Genomic DNA, 20,550 nt, shown 5'->3' on the forward strand with positions numbered 1-20,550 from the left:
CATCCCAGCTGTAATCTTCAGGTTTTCTCTGGTGTCCTGGATTACAAAGTTAACTCATCCAGAACCGTATGTTTTAACTCTGAGCTCCCCACAAACTCCTCCACCAGTCTTCTTGTCTTACTTAGTAGAGAGCATCACTCGCTACTCAAGATACTCTGAAGAGACCCTGAGAGATTACCCTGTTTACCATTCTCTCTGCATCGGGTCCATTTAGCAAGTGCACTCGACTCTGCAGCTGCAAGATCTCACCTTCTGCCTGAAGCTACCTTAATCCACGCCAGTGACCGCGTCTACCGAGACTGCAGCAGACACCAGTGGCCTTCACTCCTGTCCCTCGAGCTCCTTCTCCACTCTGTAGCCACAGTGTTTGTTACACTGAGGATCACTCCGTTCTCCTTCAGCTTCCACATGCCATAATTTCACAGCGCAGTTAGAATTAAATTCAAATTGATTTCTGTGAGGCCTGGTCTGGTTCCAGTTTCCCTTACCCTTCTCCCTTAATCTGGATATTTTGCTTGGTTATATTTTTTTTAAATGTATTTATTTTGATGGCCAGATAATATTGTACATCTTTGTGGGCACAATGCAATATTTCAGTATATTTACACATTGTACGCATTGTGTATTAATCAACTTGGGATATTTTGATAATCCATCATCTCAAATGTTTATCATTTCTTTGTAATGAGAACATTCAAAATCCTCTCCTCTGGCTATTTTGAATTATACAACATCATGTTGTTGACTATAATCACCTTTCTGTGTAATAGAACATCAGAACTCATTCTTCATATTTGGCTCTGATTTTGTATCTGCTAAACCTGTCTCTCCCATAATACCTTTCCCCTGTCCTGCCCAGGCTCCAAGAGCCACTGTTGTTCTCTCTGCTTCTCTGCGCCCAACTTTTGTAGATTTCACATGAGTGAAAACATGCAGTATTTATTTTCCTGTGCCTGGCTTAGTTCCATCAGCCTTATATCTCCAGGCCCCTCCATGTTGCTTGAAAGGACAGGATTTCGTCTTTATTTTTCATGGCTGAGTAATAGTTCACTGGGATATGTGTGATGTATTTTCTTCATCCATCAGTTGATAAACACTTAAGCTGGTTCCATATCTTGGGTATTGTGAATAGTGCTGTAATAAACATGGGAATGTAGGTGTTTCTGTGACATATATTTCCTTTCCTTTGGCTTTATACCTAGTAATGAGATTGCTGGGTCTATTTTTAATCATTTGGAGGAAGCTCTATGCTACCTTATGCAGTGGTGGCACTAGTTTCCATTCCCACCAATTGTGTATAAGATTTCTCCTTCTCTGTATCCTTTCCAGCACTACACTTTACCCTTTTTTATTATAACCTTTCTTACTGGGGTGTTTATTTTCATCTTTGCTGTCCCCTTTCCCATGTCCTTCCCCAGTATAAGCTGAGAAAGGGCAGGGATTTTTGTTCGGTGTATTCATGTCCAGATCCTAGGACAGTGACTGTCATATAAAAGTCTCCAATTTTTTTTTTTCTGGCTATTGGTAGAGGAGAAAAAGTTCATATCTCACGTGGCCTTACGAAAACCCTCTTACCTTTACTACTGCCTCTGAACTCCCTCCTCTCCCGCCAGTATACTTCTAGAAAGAGTACATAATACCTAATATATCTATTCACTGTTCCTTCGCTCTGTAACCTCAAACCATGCAGTGTTTGCCATCACTAGCATTCAAAACACTTCATCAGAGATGCCTCGTAGCTCCATCAAAGTCAAAACTAGTTGCAGGTTGTTCCTGTATTATCTGACACTGTTAACCTTGGTCACACGAATGAATCTTCTTTAGCAAGATTTTCCTGTCTCAGCATGAGACCTGAGTCAGTATGGTAATCCAGGGAACCCACTGTGGCATCTCCAGACAGGGCTGGTGACTTCTGCAAAGGGCCCGGGCTTCGTGGCCACTTTCTCTTAGTAAACAGGCTGGCTTTTGCCACAGTCCAGAGTAGTTGGGCCAGCCCAGCAGCATAAGCCGCCCATGAGAAGTGCAAAGAGCTTACTCGGATGGTACCTTGGCAATGGCCTGCAAGCTGGGAACCTGAAGACCAGAGATGGCGCTTTCCAACCCAGAGCACTGGCAGGTCACCTTCTCCATGTGGCTATCTCGGGTTGTACAGTGGTCTTTCATCCACAAAGTAAGTTAAATCTTTTTCCTGAGTTTGTGGAATATATATATATATATATATTTTTTTTTTTAATATATTACCATTCTCTCATGTCAAAGGCACACTTTGTGCAGCTGGACCATTGCAATCATGAATTGCTGAATTTCCAAATTTCCACTTTGTTTGAGGAGCCTGGGCCCTTGGACTGCCTGCCTCTCCCATCTACTAGCTGCAGGCCCCTGGGCACAGTAACTTGCCCCTTACATCTTCCAATTCTGTGCCTGAAGATTGAGCAGATCCCTGTGCTGTTACAAGGGTGCAGTCAGGACATGCTCAGAACCCTTGACCATTGGTGGCTCCCCACTGCCTTGCCTTCCTCATCAGATCTGGCATCGAAGTCCCCATCTCTTGCTTCCGCATAGCTCCCTGGACTCCCTGAGAGGGTCTGCCTTTCTGGAAGGCTAGGTCCTATGCTTTGGCCCATGCCTTCTATGGCTTTGATAAATTTATTCTTCTTAAGCTTGTATTTTTTCCTGTATTTTTTTTTTAAAAACAAGAAACATGCATTGATTTTTAAATCAGACACAAACCCGAACATTAGTGCTGTTTTGAATGCTCACCCTCTCTTCAAAAGCTGTTTCTCCATAAACTATGTTGGTCACCCCATCCAAGATGGTAGCTATTGCTTTGAATGACCACTATATTAAAAAACAAAAAAGAGAGCTGGGGATTTAGCTCAGTAGCACCATGCCTGCCTTGCAAGTGCAAGGTCCTGAGTTCGATCTCGATACCAAAAGAAAAAAACAAAAACAACTCTCCTGGAGCTGGCACTATTTGGCTTTGCAATATCAAAGACAACTGTATACAGAGACATAATACAAATACATAACCAATTATCATAGAACTCAAAATTGCAAGCTGAGGCTGTAGCCTTATTTTTCACTCATCTGGGCATTTCCATTTTGGTGATTGATAACTATCAGACTGTCTTACTCATGGTTTAAATAAATATTTGTTGAATTGTTAGCCAATGTGTGTAAGAACAATGAGGACCTCCATGCCTTGTCTCTTATGAATAGAATAAAAATAGCCCATGTAATTCATCAGATTAACTGATAAAAGGTTTGTTCTTTCGCTATGAAGAAATCATTTAGTAGCTCTGCCTTTCCACGTCCAGCAGCTCAGTGCCACTTGAATGAATGAATAACTGCAAAAGTTATGTTATAATGATTTCTCGGTTCATATCTGTTCTTTGCCTTGTTCACCCATGAAAGGTACTCGAGATACTTTACACGGGGCATATTCTGCGAGAGTTGTGGAGCTGCCCCACATTCCCAGCCTCTCAGAGCAGTAATTGCAAAGGAATGTTTATCCCTGGCAGACACTTCATTGTGAGGATTGTGATCATTCACGACGCTGCGAGTGATTTCAGTTTTACCTGGCTCTTATTTTTGTGGGAACAGTTTAACTGTGAGTGGATGAACTCTGTCTTGCAAATTTTTAACTCCCTTGTGAGGTTAATAAGGGAGAGCTAGGAATTACTGTTTTGTTTTAATCTTATTGGTAGGAAAGGAATCCTGAATAAGACAAATTAGCTACTGTTTACTTGATCATCTGTTTGAATTTTTCATCGTCTTTAGACGTGAGCCAAAAATTCTTGTTACATTTTTAGTGATTGTTATCATCACTGAGCAGCCTTCTCTAAGTGCCTTCTGATTGTGCAGGAGTCTGTATAAATTAAATTAGTCCCTATCTAAAAGGAACTTTTAATTTAAAACAATATAGAGGCCAGCAGTTCTCAACTGGGAGAACTTTCGTGTCCCTAGAGTACATATGTTAATGTCAGGAAGCAGTTTTGGTTGTCAAACCTGGGAAAGAAGGCTGGGGAGGTAACTCAGTGATACAGCATTTGTCTAGGATATGGAAGCCCTGGGTTTGATCTTCAGTACTTGACCAATCAGTCAATGCCAAACCAAAACAACAACAGCAACAAAAACAGGGTAAGGGGTGCTAGAATCTAGTGGGTAGAGACCAGGGATGCTGCTAGATAATCTATCAAGCATAGGCCCCTACAACAAAGAATTATTTGGCCTGAAATGTCAGTAGTGGTTTCTTTTAATATAGGCGCCCCTGAGTAAAAATAGAGGAAAACACAAGACAGATAATAGGAAACAGGAAGATCTTTCTCAAAGGGGGTCAAGAGATGGAGAGAAGGGGAATAGGAGATGAATGCAAAAAAAAAGGAATTGGTATATGTTATGCACATATACCAACTCCATGCAAGGAATGCACACATTATGTAATGCAAACATGTACAAAAAAAAAGGGAAAAGGATCAAGAAGTGGGTGGGTGGGATGGAGGGAAGAATTAAGATGTGCTGTGTACCTACACCAGCTTCCCACAGGGAATGTAAAAATCATGTGCTATGCACATGTACTAATAAACTAAACTGCAACACAATTTTAAAAATTATGATTGCATGTATTTCTACCTAATATTTTAATGAAGTTGAATGAAGTATTTTTCTATAATTCTTTTAAAAATATCAGTAGTGCTTAGATTAGGAAACCCTGTAGAGACATACGGTTTTAAATGTACAAATAGTTGCAAAATGATGAATGTAAGAAATGTATGTGCTAAATGGAAGGTTGGAGGGGTTGCAGGGCCAGCAGACAATTGGTGGATCCAGGTAGCAGAGTTATTATCTTTCTTCCAATATTGAAGCAGGCTTTGTGAGAATGATACAGAGTATCCAAGAGATAGCTTGGGTTATTAGAGATCTTCCATTGTGCAGAAGATGCATTAAAATCATTCTGATATTTGACCTCCGGATCAATGTCTGATAAAAATGCCAGTACTTTGGTTTGATAAACATCAACTAGCACTTCCAATTGGAAGACATGGACTTTGTGCTGTGATTATGAAATTACTCACGGAGGCCAGAAACAACTTAAAGTTCAGAGGCAGATTAATTCAAAGGCTGAAAAAGAGGAACCATTCAGCCAGCTCAGAGAAATCCTTGCATCATTTCCTTGTATGTGGTTCAGGTTAAAAATAACCTCTAATCCTTATCAAGAGTTGACTGTCTTGTCAAAGAGAATTAGGAAATTACCTCAGAGCCAGGTTATAGGGTGAAGTAGAGAAAGAGCAATTCATCAAGGAAGAAATGGCTTGCTAGATTTTAGGATTAAAATTTCTGACTGACTGAAGAGAAAGCGGGGCTTAGGGAGTCAGGACGGAGACGGGGAAAGGGAAAGGAAGGTGCCTGGGTGAGGGTTTATGGGATTGAGAGTTGGAGAAGGAGGGGCACCAGGCCCAGGGGCGCACCTGCCCATGGTCTGGCAGTGCTGGGCAACTGGGTGCTCTTTCGTTCTCAGTCATGGGCAGCCTGCCTTGGCCTTATGTGCTCACGGAGACAGGCTCACAAGCTCTGTGCCCAGTGGGCCATGAAGTGAAACACGGGAAAGACTGACCTTGGACTGAACCCCTGAGCCATATCAGCACCTCAACATCTCCACAACACACCAGGGACAAGAATACTTTCTCTGCAGGGTCGCGGCTGCACACATTAAAGAACAGTGGAGAGAGACAGCGTCTGTCAGAAAAGGTGGCTTCTTGACCTTCAGAGTAACTGTAGATTCCAGCCAGCTGGCAGCCTCCCCCAGTTGCCACTGTGTTAAAAAAACCCCATAAAGCAAAAACCAAACAGAGGGGCTGCAACTGTGCCCTGCATTCTCATTCTAGGCACTCAAACACTGGCAAACCTGAGCAAGTGTGGTGACATCTAAGGCACTGTCCTTCCAGCGTTGTACAATTTTATTTTGTGGTTTCCTTGCAATTTGGGACAAACCTATTGCTCTGGAAGCAATCAACTGGAGTCATGCTACTCAGTCATTTTAGAGTGTGTGTCGACGTGCATATTGTGGAAATCAGTACTCAAAAATTAAGGATGATGATTTTGTTTGAGATCACATTGTACTGAAGTTGAGGAAAGTCTACACATTTGACCTTGGTTTTGTTTTGTTTTTCCTAAAAGCCACAATCATCCAGATCATGACTTTCAATGAATGAGCAGTACCACAATGTCCTGTGTAATATGCAAGAGAAATATGTTTTTCTTAGAACAATCTAACTCATGTGGTGGGGTGGAAGGGACACTGGCTGGACTTCAGTTTAGACCCTAACTTGCCAGGTGCTAATGATTGTCCTTGAGTAGTTAGTTCATTAATTTTTGTCGGCAGAATGGAAATATTATTCCTTATTCTCTGTGACTATAATGTGAAAAGAATGAACTAATGTCATCAGTGCCCCTGCAGAGTAACTGCTGTTTGGTGGGTGCTTGTGAAGAGTAGTAATTCTTTATTACCATAAATACTTTGTATTAGAAGTATAATACTTCTGAGATACCTATCAATTATTACATGAGAGTATATAATGTGTCACAAACTGTGCAGGTGCCTATAGTCATTTTAGCAAAAGCAAACACATTTATCATCAGCATAACGATTAAAAAATTTCTGTGACACCCTCACCAAGTAGAGTTGAAATATGCTCAAATACTTTTGAGTTCTCTAAGCAGTAGGAACTTCAAGGTAGATGTGCCTACGTCAGTGTAAGTACCTTGTTAGAAAAATGAACTCTAGAGAGAATGACATCATTTGGCTTGAAGGCCAAGGAGATTTGGTCAGCAGAAGAATGCAGTAGCTCAAGGGAAATACTGGGACTCCAGCCAATAACTTCTGACCTACAGACAGAGAAGAAACTCTGGGAACTGAAAGGTCTCTTATCACGTTCTAATTCAAAAAACAAAATCTTACACTCTAGATCCAGGATCTATAAATGGAATGAAATATCAGGAAGAGTAATTTTCAGGTGATAAATAGCACATTTGGCAAAGAGCTTTCCACATGTGGCATGCTCAAGCAAGGAACTCTTTCTCTGAGTAATCCCACCAGGTTTATCATTGAAACAGATGGATGATAGGAACTTAGTGATAATGTCATGTATTTTTATAATGATCATAATGTCAGGGCACCTTGATATAGAGGGGCTTGAAAGTGGGGAGAATTATTGACTGGTTGGTCTGTCGCTCCATCCATCCATCTGTCCATCCACCCCTCCTCCGATTCACCTGTCCACTCACCCATTCATTGGTTTCTTTCCAACCTTTTATCCTTCCATCCATTCAGTCAACATTAATTAAATTCACACTCTTTACCATGCCCTCAGCTGGAGGTCAAAGCTATACAAATAAAAAGGTTCAATCCCACTCCCCAAGGATTTCTACAAAACAGCAAGGAAGAGACAGTCAAAAAGATCTCAAAATTCATTGAGTTACACATATGGCAGACTTTGAGTGCATGAAAACAATAAATCACGGGTATATGGCAGGAGATGCCACTTATATTGTTCTATTCACTTTTAATTTGAGAGTAAGGGACTTGGAGCCTGATTTTTGGCAATTTAGGGGAATAAATTGCACCATGTAGGTGGCTGTTGCCTCTCTTTCTAGCTCATGTTCTTCATCTCCAGAGAAAACGACCTCTGTGGCTTGAAGTCCTTAATGGAGCCAGTTCCCCTCTGTAGGCTGTCTTCACTTCAAGTGAGGGAGGGTTATTTACTGCATGCCTCTTCACTGACGATCCCTGTGGAGGGAGCATACGAATCACATTCACTTTCAGCTGCTGAGTGGGCTGGAAGGGAGCCATCTGTGTGTCTTCTTTTATCTAAGATGGTGGGGGGTGTTTTAAGAGAAATACTCAAAAAAAGTTTTTTAAAAATACCACATATGAAATTCCCAGTTTGATATCAAATTGCTATTCATTGTTCCTTTTAGTTTGTGTTTTGTGTATTGTGCCAAGGATTTAGCCCTGAATACTTTGACTTTTTGGAGTTAGAATTATAAACCTCTTTGGAAATACTAGTGCCATATTTAAAAAACAAACAACCTCCAAATGGAACGCAGTGTCTTATCCATTTTAAACACTGGCAAAACTGAAATTGGGTTTCGTATTATTGTGAGTTGTAATAACTTTCACCTACTTGGATTTGATCTGTAATTTTGACACAAACTGATGTGAGTTCGAAGAGGATTAGGCTCCCTCCCCAACCCCTGCTCCGGATTTGGATCAGAGAGGTTCTAGAGGTTTGGGATTTGAAAGTAATCATTGTAAAGCACACCATCATAATCAAATTACTGAGGCCGCGGCGTACAGGGTGTTCCATTCCATTCCAGGCTTGCAGGAATCAACCCATCAGTTCTAATTTGGCCATTGTCATTGGCATAGACAAAGAATCAATCCAATCAACAAGTATTTATCTGGGGCTTATTATGCACTTAGCACAGTTCCAGGGTACTATTTGGATGGGGAATATGGAGAGGGCTAAAGTTGTCTAAGACGTGTTCTTTATATGAACAAGGAAGGAAGAGAATGGCAGTCGTCTCCTTCAAGTACTACCTGTCCGCCTTGATGGTTAGCTTTGAATGGGTCCATGATTTTAGGCTACAGGGTTGGCGGTATTATAATTGCTTTGTATTTTCAAAGTAAAATGAGTTATTCAGGGAGAAAAAGCCCACAGATATATCGTACTGAGGTGGTATTTTCTCTTTACAATTTCTGCTAGATTTTGGCAGTATAGAAAGGACTCTGCACCCTGTCTCTGAGGAGCACAACAGTGTAGCAGGGGCTTTGTGGGAACTATTTCCGCCATGGCACCTCCATGGCTGAGTGGGTGAGCGATGGACCGGCCCAGGCCGTGTTTGCCAAGTGGGACTGTGCTGCCTCTTAAGGCTCATGAAGCTGACAAGTAGGCAGATAGACTTGGATGTTCTGTCTATATTCCTGGAAAAGGGGGGAGTGCTGAGGTTACATAATAGTCTAATTTATGAGAAGTCCAGGCTCTCTTCCTATAAATAAAGCCACAACTGAGAAATATAAGAGAAATTTTTCTCTTGTCCTGCCAGGCTAGGGAGGCATTTCAAGGCATCTATAATTTAATTTTTTTCACATTTCATTGAGGTATAATTCACATACGTTAAGTTCATCTCTTTCGAGTGCAGTTCAAGTTTTGGTAATTTATGGAGTTGTGCAATTCCCACCCCACTCCAGTTTCAGAATTCTTCCAATATCCCCAAGTTCCCTCTTTCAACCCACTGCAGTTAAACTCCACTTTCGCATTCAGGCCCAGGCAACCACTGATCTGTTTTTTGTCTAGAACTTTTCTATGAATGGAGTCATAAAATATGTTGTCTTTTATGCTTGACTTCTTTCAGTTAGCATAGTGTTTTTGAGGTTCATTCATGCTGTTTTGTGTTACTTCCTTTTTATCGCCCTGTAGTTCCACTGTATGGACAGACCATTTTGTCGATCCACTCATCAGTTGATAGATGTTTCGACTCTCACTAGATTTTGTGAGATTGGTTGTAACAACCAATGTCACTGATCATTTTAATACAGGACACTAATATTTAAGTGGCAATTTAACCACTTCTGATTTTGAGTTGTTCACATCAGTGTACCAGTTCTGAAAGATTCTTGTATTATATTCATGCAATATAAAGTACAATGAAAAGCCAGAAGCTACTAAGTCGATACTGTGCCCAGTTAAGACTTCATTTATGCCAGATAAGCCAGATTTTAAAGGCTTGAAAAGAGCCAGCTATCACTCAAAGCAAAAGAAATTTGCCCAACGTTTCCCGCTATCATACCTGTTTTTTTTCTCTCTCTCTCTCTCTCTCTCTCTCTCTTTTTTTTTTGAGACAGAGTCTCACTACATACTTGAGACTGACCTGGAACTCACTATGCAGCCCAGGCTGGCCTCGAACTCACAGTGATCCTCCTGCCTTAGCCTCCAGAATGCTGGGATTACAGGCGTGAGCCACCACGCCTGGCTTGTTTTCTGATTCTTGAAGTACTTCCTTACTCTGGCAACCAAGCACTCCTTTCATTCATGAAACAATTCACTCATTCCTGTCCATTCCACAAATACGTCTTGGATATTTCCTTGGTGTTACGGCATGGTGCCAGGTGCCAACATAAGTCTAAAAACAGAATCAAACAGGAAGATTATAACTGGTTCTGCATAGGTACCTATCAGTTTTTAAACATTTCTGACTGAGACTCCCAGTAAAAGAAAGGTACATATAACCTATGCATGCATAACCAAGATGTAAGTTTCATAAAAAAATACCTAACATTACCATATGTGATGCAGTGTTATTTTCTATTTCATGTTTTTAAAAAAAATTGCTTTAACCCACTGAATAGACACTACCAACCACACATGGGTTGCATCTTGAAATTTTAAAAAGTTTCACAAAATATGAACGTTTTAGGGTAAAGAAGAGAGAACTGTGCTTTTCACATAGAAGAATAGAGAATGAATAGTATGGGAGCAGCTCGTGTGCATGTGTGTGTGTGCAGAATATAGAGGTGATGTAAGGCCATTTGTGATTTAAATGACCTTACCTTGTTTTTTTTTTTGTTTTGTTTTTTTTTTTGTACCAGGGATCAAACTCAGGTCCTTGAGCTTGGGATGCAGGCGGCAGAACCAATGAGCTAAATCCCCGGCCCTAAATGACCTCTCTTAGGCACTCAGTGGTCTGGTTTCTGCCGGACTTCACCACTGTCATGGCTACAGTAAATTTTGTGTGTTGAGGAAGCTGAGCTGCTAAAGAGGTGGCAGCCACCTCAGTGACTTGGAGGAGGAATTTTCCTTCCTCGTCCCGGCTAATGATATCAACCCAAATTCGTAAAGCAAATGTGTCTTATTCTAAATTTTCTGTCCTTAGATTTGATCATTCTCTTTGAGTAGCTGAAACTTACGGTGCTGGAACTGATCTTATGCTACTCCCTGGGAGACTGAAAATGTTGGCTGACTGTCCTTTTTCCTGAATCTGTAACTTTCTTTGGTTCACCACCTGCCTTAGTGCATTCCTTTAAAATTCCTGTTATCGTCTGTTTATTCTCAACTGTCTCTCTTAAGAAATATCTAAAACTATGTGCCAGACCCAAGAGCTCCTTTCAGTAAATGCCACAAAATCCTCTTTGGTGACATTTCTCTTGTCCTTATGGCTGAGGATGTCTAGCTCCATGGTGGGGACTTGGGACACAGTAGCTTTCCCACAGGCTGTGGATTTTTAAATATTTAGTAAGAGCTTATCATTGACTAAGCATTTTACATACTTTGTCCTATTTTTTTCTCAAAATGATCCAATGAAGTAGACACCCTTTCCCCCATTTTCTGATGCAGATTGAGCAACCCTAATCTGCTCAACTCAAATTGCTCCAAAATCCAACTTTTTGAGCATTAATCTGCTACAAATGAAAAGTTCCAAATCTAACACTCCATGTGCTAAGTTATAGTCAAAACACAGGGGCAGTAAAAAATGGTGTAGAAAAGTAAGTGCAAGCTGTGTGTGTAAGGTGTATTGGACATATGAAGGGCTTGGGTTCCATCCTCAGGAATCTCCTATGCACATGGGGAAATTTTAAAAACTTGAAAAAAACCAACAAAATCCCCAAAGCTTCTGCTTCCAAGTATTGCAGATAGAGGGTACTCAACCTGTAAAGAAAACGGAGTTCAGAGTCATTACGTAGCTTACACAAGAGCTATTAGGTGGTGGAGTTGAAATCCATGTCTTCTGCCTCTGCAGCATGCAAAGGGGCAGCACTGATTCAGTACACAGTAACCAAGAAGCTATTGTGTAGCACAGTCGAGGCCACAAGGATGACAGCACTACCATCCCAGTCCTGAGAAGCCCATGACATCGTAAGGTGCAATGGGGAGATGGACAGGAAGACCTGACAACTGTGTGAAGTTGATCAGTGGAGTGAGCTGAGGAACTGGAAGTCTGTTCTGTAGGAAGCAGGGAGCCCCTGGAGGTTTCTGAGCAGGGGAGGCCCTCATCAGCAGATGCAGCCTCAGACTAGAGGCAGGCAGGAGGAGCTGAGCATCTCGCTCAAGAAGGTGGTGGTAAGAAGAGGGAGAGGAATGTTGAGAATGTGGGAGGAAGCAAGACCAGACTTGGTGGCTGATTCTGTCCAGACATCAGGGAAAGCGTCGCATTTCTTCTCCCACTGTAGTGGCCAGCAAGAGTGACCCCTCCTGGGCGGGACCGACCAAGACAACCCTTTCAGAAAAGTCCGTGAGCTCTTTCGCCTGCCTTGGGAGAGCCCTGTCTTTTCCTGCCTCAGCCACTGCTGAATTGGGCTGGAGATCTATTTCCTTGGGTATCCCGAACTCATTAGTTTGTGTAACAACTCTAACTGCCCTCCACTACAACACCTTACTTCACTTTTCCTCAGTTGCATTTAAGATATTTTGGAGCCTGTGATTTTCCTCACTTTGGTCCAAGCTACACGGTGCCATTGGTTGTGTGGTCCAACCCCTGCAACATGTTCCCCTGGACTGTTTAGCTTCAGATATGTTGAGTACAGCCTCCCACCTCAGTGGATTCCCATTCCCCACGTTTCCTCCTAGCATCACAAATTCCTTCGCTGAAAGTCTCGCATTCCTGAGTCAGAGGACCACTGTTAGGACCGCCCATCAGTCTGACCATGGGGCATCCTACCTGTCCGCATGTGATGGCTCAGTGTTCCAGCCGCAGTTGTTTAGTGGTCTTGAGGTTCTCCAGAAAGAGGTGAAATGGCCTGAACACTCCGTAATTAGGAATTATCGGCATTTGAAATGTAAGAAAAAAACCCATAGAAAACAGTTCTAAAATCTGAACCACATTTGCCCTTGAGAAAGAAGGGAAACTTCCATTGACTTTCCAAGTGTGACAGACAGACAACTTGGGAGAATCAGGATTGGGGAGCTGGAATGGAATTCCCTGGTTGCCACATCTGGGGAAGCTGACTTAACAGGCTCTGGACCTCAGGTCCTTCGTCTGTAAAATGGGGACCGGAACCTCAGCTGCGTTTGCATCTTCACACTGTTAACCCCTCACTTCGTTGGAGGCAGAAGAGCAGAGCTGATAAGAATGTGGCCTCCAGACCATCAAGGACTCGACTCCCAGCCCTGCTTACTAGCTGTGTGACAAGACAAGTTCGCATCACACTGCCTGTGCCCCGATCTGTCTGTAGGCACGGTGGGGTTGTTGGAAACATTGAGTGAGCTGATGTCTACAGCTCCCAGAATCCCTGAATCTTTGGAGCCACAGAGGGTTGAGGAAGCAGGTCTTTGCCTGACACCTCACTTCTTTCCATTGCTTATTTTCTCAGCGAAGGCTCTCAGACCACTGGCACTTGGATGCCAGTGAGATCTGGGGTTGTTTGTCTTGGATTCTACTTGTGACTTCTGGGAAAGCCCCAGAGTGGCCATCTACAACCTGAGCTCCTTCACCTGTATGGATGCCCTGTGGCAGTTAAGCCTTCCCAACAGGCTGGTTCCTGGAGAGGAAAATAAGTTGGTTACCTTTGGGTTTTCTAATAGTGATAAAATGTATATGACAGGAAACGCATCATTTCAGACAAATTCAAGTGTTCATTTGGGACGTGAAGTTCCTTATGTACAAAGTAACATGGAGTGTACTCACGTCCTACCTCCAGTACTTTTTCATCTTCCCAAACTGAAATTCAGTACCCACTAGGCACTAACTCCACATTGCCCCAGTCTCTTGTAGCTTTCTATAAATCTGGCTACTGTAAGTTCCTCAGATGAGTAGAATTAAACGATATTTGTCCTTCTGTGGCTGGCTTACTTTGCTTAGCATAATGTCATCAAAGTTCATTCATGCTATAGCAGCGTGTGTCAGAATCTCATTATTTTTGAAAGCTGCATAGTATTCCATTGTGTCTAGAACATTTTGTATCTGTCCATTTATCAGTTGATAGATATTTGGATTGTTTCCAACTTTTGGCTATTGTGAATGATGCTGCAATGAACATTAGTGTGTAAGTATCTGTTTGAATCCCATAGGCGGCTTTATTCTTCATTGTGGTTAAAAATACACGTAACATAAAATTTACCATCATAATCATTTTCACTATACAGTTCTGTAATGTGAAGCTGTTATAAAACACCTTGTTATAAAACAGATATGCAGAACTTTTCCATCTTGCAAATCTGATTTCTATATCCATTAAATAACAACTCCCCCATTCCTACCCCACCCTAACCCCTTGTATTCATACTTTGTTTCTGTGAGTTTGACTGCTCCAGATACCTCATATAAGTGAATTGTGCAGGATTTGTATTTTTGTGACTGATTATTTCACTTAGCAAAATGTCCTCAAGGTTCGTCTGTGTTCTAGCACATGACAGGGTTTTCCTCTTATTAAAGGCTGAATGCTACTCCGATGTGTATGTACCACATTTCATTTATCTATTCATCTGCAGACAGATGTATGTACAGCTGCTTCTACCTCTCAGGTGTCATGAAAATACTGCTACACTCACAGCCCCTGAAGACCTTGCTTCCAGTTCTTTTGGATGTGTACACCAGGAGTGGGATGCTTGATTACCTGGTAACAGTTGCACCAACAGTGCACGGGGTTCTGACTTCTCTACATCCTCATTAATACTTACTTTTCACTTTAAAAAACATACTGGCCATCCTACCTGGTATGAGGCACTAGCTCATCATGGCTCTCAGCTATGTGTCAGTGGTGACCAGCTTTTTAGGTGCCGTGGGCACTCTCTCTTTGGAGAGCTGTCTGCCCAAGCCCTTCAGCCATTTTGAACTGGGTTACTTTTTGGCTTTGTTTTCCTGGTTGTGTTGTTGAATTGTAGGTACATTCTAGATGACAGCCCTTTACCAGATAGATGATTTTCGAATATTTTCTCCTGTTTCATGGATTGTCTTTTTACTCCCAGGACTGTGTCCCTTGATGTACAAATGTTTTTAAATTTGATATAATTCCATTTGTCTATATTTTCCTAGGCAATTTAAATTATTCTATTTAGTGTTATTTTTATTAGTGTGTATTTATATTATAGAATAATGATATTTATATTGGGAAATTGATACATGCATATAACATATCTTGCCCATTTTCAATCCTTTTGCCCCCTTCCCTGATCTTTCTTTTCCAAGAGTCTATCTTCTAGTTTTCTTCCTTCCTTCCTTCCTTAGGTTTCTCATATAAGAGAAAGCATGTGATATTTAACTTCCTGAGTCTGGCTTATTTTGCTTAGCATGATGGTCTCAAGTTCTACCCATTTTCCTACAAATGAAATTATTTCATTTTTCTTTATGGCTGAATAATATTCTGCTGTGTACATATTCCTCATTTTCTTTATCTGTTTATCTGTTGATGGACATCTGCAGTGTTTCCAGAACTCAGTTACACATTTTTGTGCTGCTATAAGCATGGGTGTGTATGTATCACTCCAACATGATGTCTTTAATGCTTTTGGGAATGTACTGAGGAGAGGTATAGCCAGGTCAAATGGAATTTCTGTTTTTAGTTTTTTGAGGAATCTGAACCCTGATTTACATACTAGTTTACATTCTCACCAACCATATTGGAGGGTTCATTTTCTGGACACCCTAACCAGTGTTGATGGTGTTTTTGTCTTCCTGATGATAGCCATTCTGACTAAGATGGAATCTCAAGTTATTTTCATTTTCATTTCCCTAATGGCTAAAGAGGTTGAACATTTTTTTCATGTACTCATTGGCCATTTGTTCTTGTTTTGAGAGAAAGGTCTATTCAATTCATTTCCCCTTTGTTTGATTGGGTCATTTGGGTTTTTGGGGGGAGGGAGTTAGTCATTTTATCTTAAAACAAAAGAGGTGTAGTTATTTTTTTCAATGTACATGTTATATTCTAAATAAACTTGTAAATTTTAAGACCAATGAAGTGAATCTATGCTAATCACAGTAAATTATAATGCAGTAAGTCATAGTATTCTTTCATTTTGCTTTAGAGGGACAATGCTCATGATGTCAATCTGAGAATAACCAGAAATCAGGGAGGATGAGCAGTGCATGGTTAGGGATACTCTAGTCTGTCTGGACTCTGGTTCTCAGCCCACCCCTTCTAGTTGTGTAACCTGAATGGCTTACCCAATGCCCAAGCCTTAATTCCTGTCTTTAAAATAGGACAATAACAGCTTCTATCATGTGATGAAAAGCAGGAGAGGTAATGTGTGTGAAATGCGTGAGAGGGTACCTGGCACAAAGTGGGGATGTGTTCAATAAATCAAGGCCACCACTCTTAAATGCAGTCAGCTGTCAGCATCTGTGGACTCCACAAGCATGGATACAACCAGTCTCAGATGGAAAATATTAGGTAAAATGGTTCTGTATGGAACATGTTACTCCCTTCACATTATAACAGCAACATACATTGTATCAGGTATAATAAGTAATCTAGGGATAACGGTGTATAGGAGGAAGTGTATATATTATATGTGAATACTCTGCTATCTTATGTGATGAATTGAGCATCCTTGGATTTTGGTATTTGAAGGTTCTAGAACCAACCTCCCCATGAATACTAAGAGACAACTGTAATCCTATGCTGACCGGTTTTCACTGCTGTTCCAGAAGATTTTATTAAAAAGGCATGATAGCAAATACTATGAAGACAGTGAGACCTTCAGTGGTTGCCAGTGCTCACATGGGTGGGTAGGGGGATAAATGGCTGGAGGATGGGGCATTTTTAGGGCAGCGAAACTGTTCTGTATGACTAGGGTGGGTACATTACGGTATATTTGTCAAAACTTGCAGGATGTTCAACATGAGGAGTGAGCCCCCACTATAGACTTTGGGTAATAATAATGTATTAATTGTGATTCTTCACTTATAACAAATATCTCAAACTTCAGGATGTTAATAATAGGGGAAACTGTGATACAGATGAGGTATTGGGCATTGTCTGTACCATCTGTCCAGTTTTTTTGTAAACCTAAAATTACTCTAAAAAATAAATTCTACTATTTTTAAGGCATAGCAATAAACAGAATACAAAGTGTCATCTCACCTGCCTCAGGCCCTAACCCTGGAGCAAACAAATCCTTCAAGTGCACCCACCAGTAGGTGTTTAATTTCTCTCACTGTCTGACTGTCCCCTCCCCATTTTTATTCTTCACCAATTTTTCTCCTGTGGCACCATACGATGGGAACAAGATTTCAGTCATATCTGTCTTCGCCTGGCTGAGAAAGGAAGCCCAGTCCTCTCCTTTGGGAGCAGAGCACTGGTGAAGAGACATTTTCCACCCCTCCTTTCATGGGAAATGAATGTGAATGGCATTTAAATAGATATTTCATCCAAAGATCAAGGAGGGGCTGGGATGTGCAGTGAGGAAACCCATGATTTATCTTTCATTCATATTTCAGATTTAAAAAATTCATCTGTAAAATGTTCCTGTTCTAACTACAAGGGGTCATTGCTTATTGTCTTCACCACAGACTGTTAGTTACTTGGAAATAATGAAAGTTTAGTGTTCACAAAGGTGTTTAAATTTCACATAGGCTAACTACAGGATATGTGCTTAAAAACTGTTCGTTTGGCTTCTGCAAGTTCTGACTCTCTTATGTTAAGAATAGTGCCTGCTCCCTTTGAACCACATAAAAGTATGGGAAGAGAATATAATTTTCACTTAATGCCAGGGAGATCAACAGACAGCTCATTTGTATAGAAATATTCTGGATTGAGCAATTTGCTTTTCTTAGACCATTATTCGACCTTTGGAAAGGAAGTGCAATCGTGCGCTTGGCAATTGCTCTCAGCATTGGACACACACTGCGACATCACCTAACGGTGCCTGACAGAATATTTCAGGGCGGCCTCATGCAGACAAGTACACCAAGGCACAGGCAAATACCGTCAAGGGTAGAATGCTCATGGGTGTTTGAGAGTGGGTATGATCAATTTTGGGATGTGAAGAGTATTTGAAGCCTTTCAATTTTCCCTCCACGTCCCGATCACATCTGCCGTGACCCACCCACCAGATGCCCTTCTTTGAGGTCCTCCTTTCGCCACAACCCTTGCTGAAGGCAGAGGCCCATTGTATTTGCCTTCTGTCTTTGGCCTTTTGGCCACAGCTGATTAGGTCAAGTCAGGCTTCTGACCTCAGAGGACAAATCTTGACTGAGGAGACAGAGAAGCTGAGTCTAGTGGGGGCCCCTAGGGCCCTAAGGTCATGTGAAGAGGAGGCCTGGGCTTGTATCATGGGACACTAGCAGTTTGGGGAAGGGGTGAAGAGCAGAGGTTAAGCCCTTGCAGCGGGGAGCAGACGTGCAGGGAGAGACAGGACCATGCTGCCTGTGAGACAGAGACAAGGACCGAGTAAGGGCCTGATGCTCTTCCAGGTCCCAAGAGGGTCACACAGCTTCCTGCATCGTGGTCCCAGGAGAAGCCCCCTTGCCTCTTAATGACTGCCTCTGAATTGTGCTTTTTTGGGAATCAATATTTATTTTCACTGAACGCTCTTTGTGGAAAATATTCTGATTCCAGTAATTTGCACATCCAGCCAAAGCAGGCTCCTCAGGCCACTATAGAACATGGGCGAAGGACATATATAGACCTTTCTTTGGGCAAGGTATTCACATGACAGGTAAGCTCATGGAAAGACATTCATCTGTGTAGTTACTAGGGAAGCGGAAATCAAAACCCCAAGAAGATACCTCTCCACACCCATTAAAATGGCTGTTATTAAAAAAGAAGAGGAAGTTTGTAAATGGGGAGGGAAGGAGGCGGTGAAGGGAGGGCAGGGACAAGGGGAAAAAATGAGAACCAAGACCTGTCATGTAAAGGTACGCGATCCCAATGATGAATGTAATTGTACTGTATACCTAAAATGTACCAGTAAACTCAATAAAAGGGGGAAAAAAAAGAAGAGGAAGTTTGTAAATGGGGAGGGAAGGAGGCGGTGAAGGGAGGGCAGGGACAAGGGGAAAAAATGAGAACCAAGACCTGTCATGTAAAGGTACGCGATCCCAATGATGAATGTAATTGTACTGTATACCTAAAATGTACCAGTAAACTCAATAAAAGGGGGAAAAAAAAGAAGAGGAAAATGAAAATAGTTCAAGAATACCTCAGAAAACTGAAGGTAGAACTATCCTGTGAGCCAGCCATCCCACTCTTCTTTGGGATATGGAGGTCCATACTTCAAAGAAGAGAAATCAGGGTCTCAAGCCCATATGTAGAGCAAAGGATGAATGAATAGACAAACTGCGGTTTATTCATACAACAGAATGTTATTCAGTTTTTAAAATGAAGGCAATTCAGATCCGTGCTACAACACAGTCGTCCCTTTGAAATTAGTGACATAAGCTGGACACACAGGGACAAATGTGATACTGAGTAAGGCAAATTCATAGAGACAGAAAGACTGGTGACTCTTAGGGACTGGAGGGAAGGGGAAGTGGAGAGCTCAGGTTTAATTTCACAATGTTTCTGTTTGGGGTGATGAAAAGTTTCTAGAGAGGGATGGTGGTGACGTCATTGCAATCATAGTTATTACCACTGAATCGTGCGCTTAACAAGAGAACGGTCAATGTTGGCTTATGTATGTCTTGCCACTAAATAACCAAATTAAGAGGAGTGGTGAGGTCAGGCTCCTGCCTTATCACATGTCATCGTCATACCTGATGATGGAGCACCTGGTCCACACAGCCAGGTTCCCCAGGGAGGGCTGCGTTGTGCCTGCAGGTGACCTTGGCAGCCCATCAAGAGGAAGCTCGCTGTTGACTGGCGTTGCAACCACAGTGTTTTTCAAGATGAGTCGGAGCCCTGGGCCACAATAGTAAAGGGAACAAGGCTGATTTTGTGTTAATTCAGCAAAGCTGCCCTTCATCCTTGGCGGACACACCCACATGAGGCAGCCTCCAGCCACCAAACATATGGTGCAGGAGTGTTTTTTTTTCCCTAACAGATAGCAGTTCTGCCCACACTGAACACAAAGATTCTCCCTGGGTTGTTAAACAGAAGTTAGGAAGAATGTTCATCACAAAATCATTTGCCATAATGAAAAGTTGAAAGCATTCTAAACGCCGAAGGTCAGAATGTAATCCATTGTGATACATTCCTATATTAGAATATTATGCAGACTTTAAAATCATGTGTCTAAGGATATTTAATGTTGTAGGGAATTTCACACCATATACGATTAAATGATTTTCAAAGAGAGAAAAGCAGGATACAAAGCTCAATATTCATCATTGTTCTAGTTTCTAACCATATCTGTGTTGAAAACCGTTGCAAGAGAAAATGCTAAAATGTTAATGAGAATTATTTCAGAATAGAAAGGAAGTAATTTGATTTTTTTCTTTTTTATACATTTTTTTCTTTAACAAGTTTCATTCTTATATTCAGGGACATAAAATATTATTAACTTTTTTCTTTTTAAAGAAAGTGATGCAGGTCAGTTTTGGTGCAGAGAGGAAGTCTAGAGTGGCGTCCCCTGGGGTGCTGATGGCTAATGCTTCCAGGGACCTTGACCCTTGCCCCCT

At 41.6% G+C, this 20,550-nt stretch overlaps 1 protein-coding gene across 1 annotated transcript in view; it reads right to left on the bottom strand.

The window, feature by feature from the left end:
* Adrb1 (adrenoceptor beta 1) overlaps window positions 1-19,895 on the bottom strand; it is a gene marked incomplete at its 3' end in the record, with an annotated part of 35,846 nt that extends 15,951 nt beyond the window's left edge. Inside the window, exon 1 of the mRNA XM_010634662.1 lies at window positions 19,687-19,895. Within this exon, the coding sequence (XP_010632964.1) occupies window positions 19,687-19,895 (209 nt within the window). The remainder of the gene's footprint in view (window positions 1-19,686) is intronic.
* Between the last annotated feature and the right edge of the window lie 655 nt (window positions 19,896-20,550).

Source organism: Fukomys damarensis, unplaced genomic scaffold (genome assembly GCF_012274545.1).
Source record: "Fukomys damarensis isolate Sample0158 unplaced genomic scaffold, DMR_v1.0_HiC HiC_scaffold_8, whole genome shotgun sequence".
In the NCBI taxonomy this organism is placed as follows: Eukaryota; Metazoa; Chordata; class Mammalia; order Rodentia; family Bathyergidae; genus Fukomys; species Fukomys damarensis.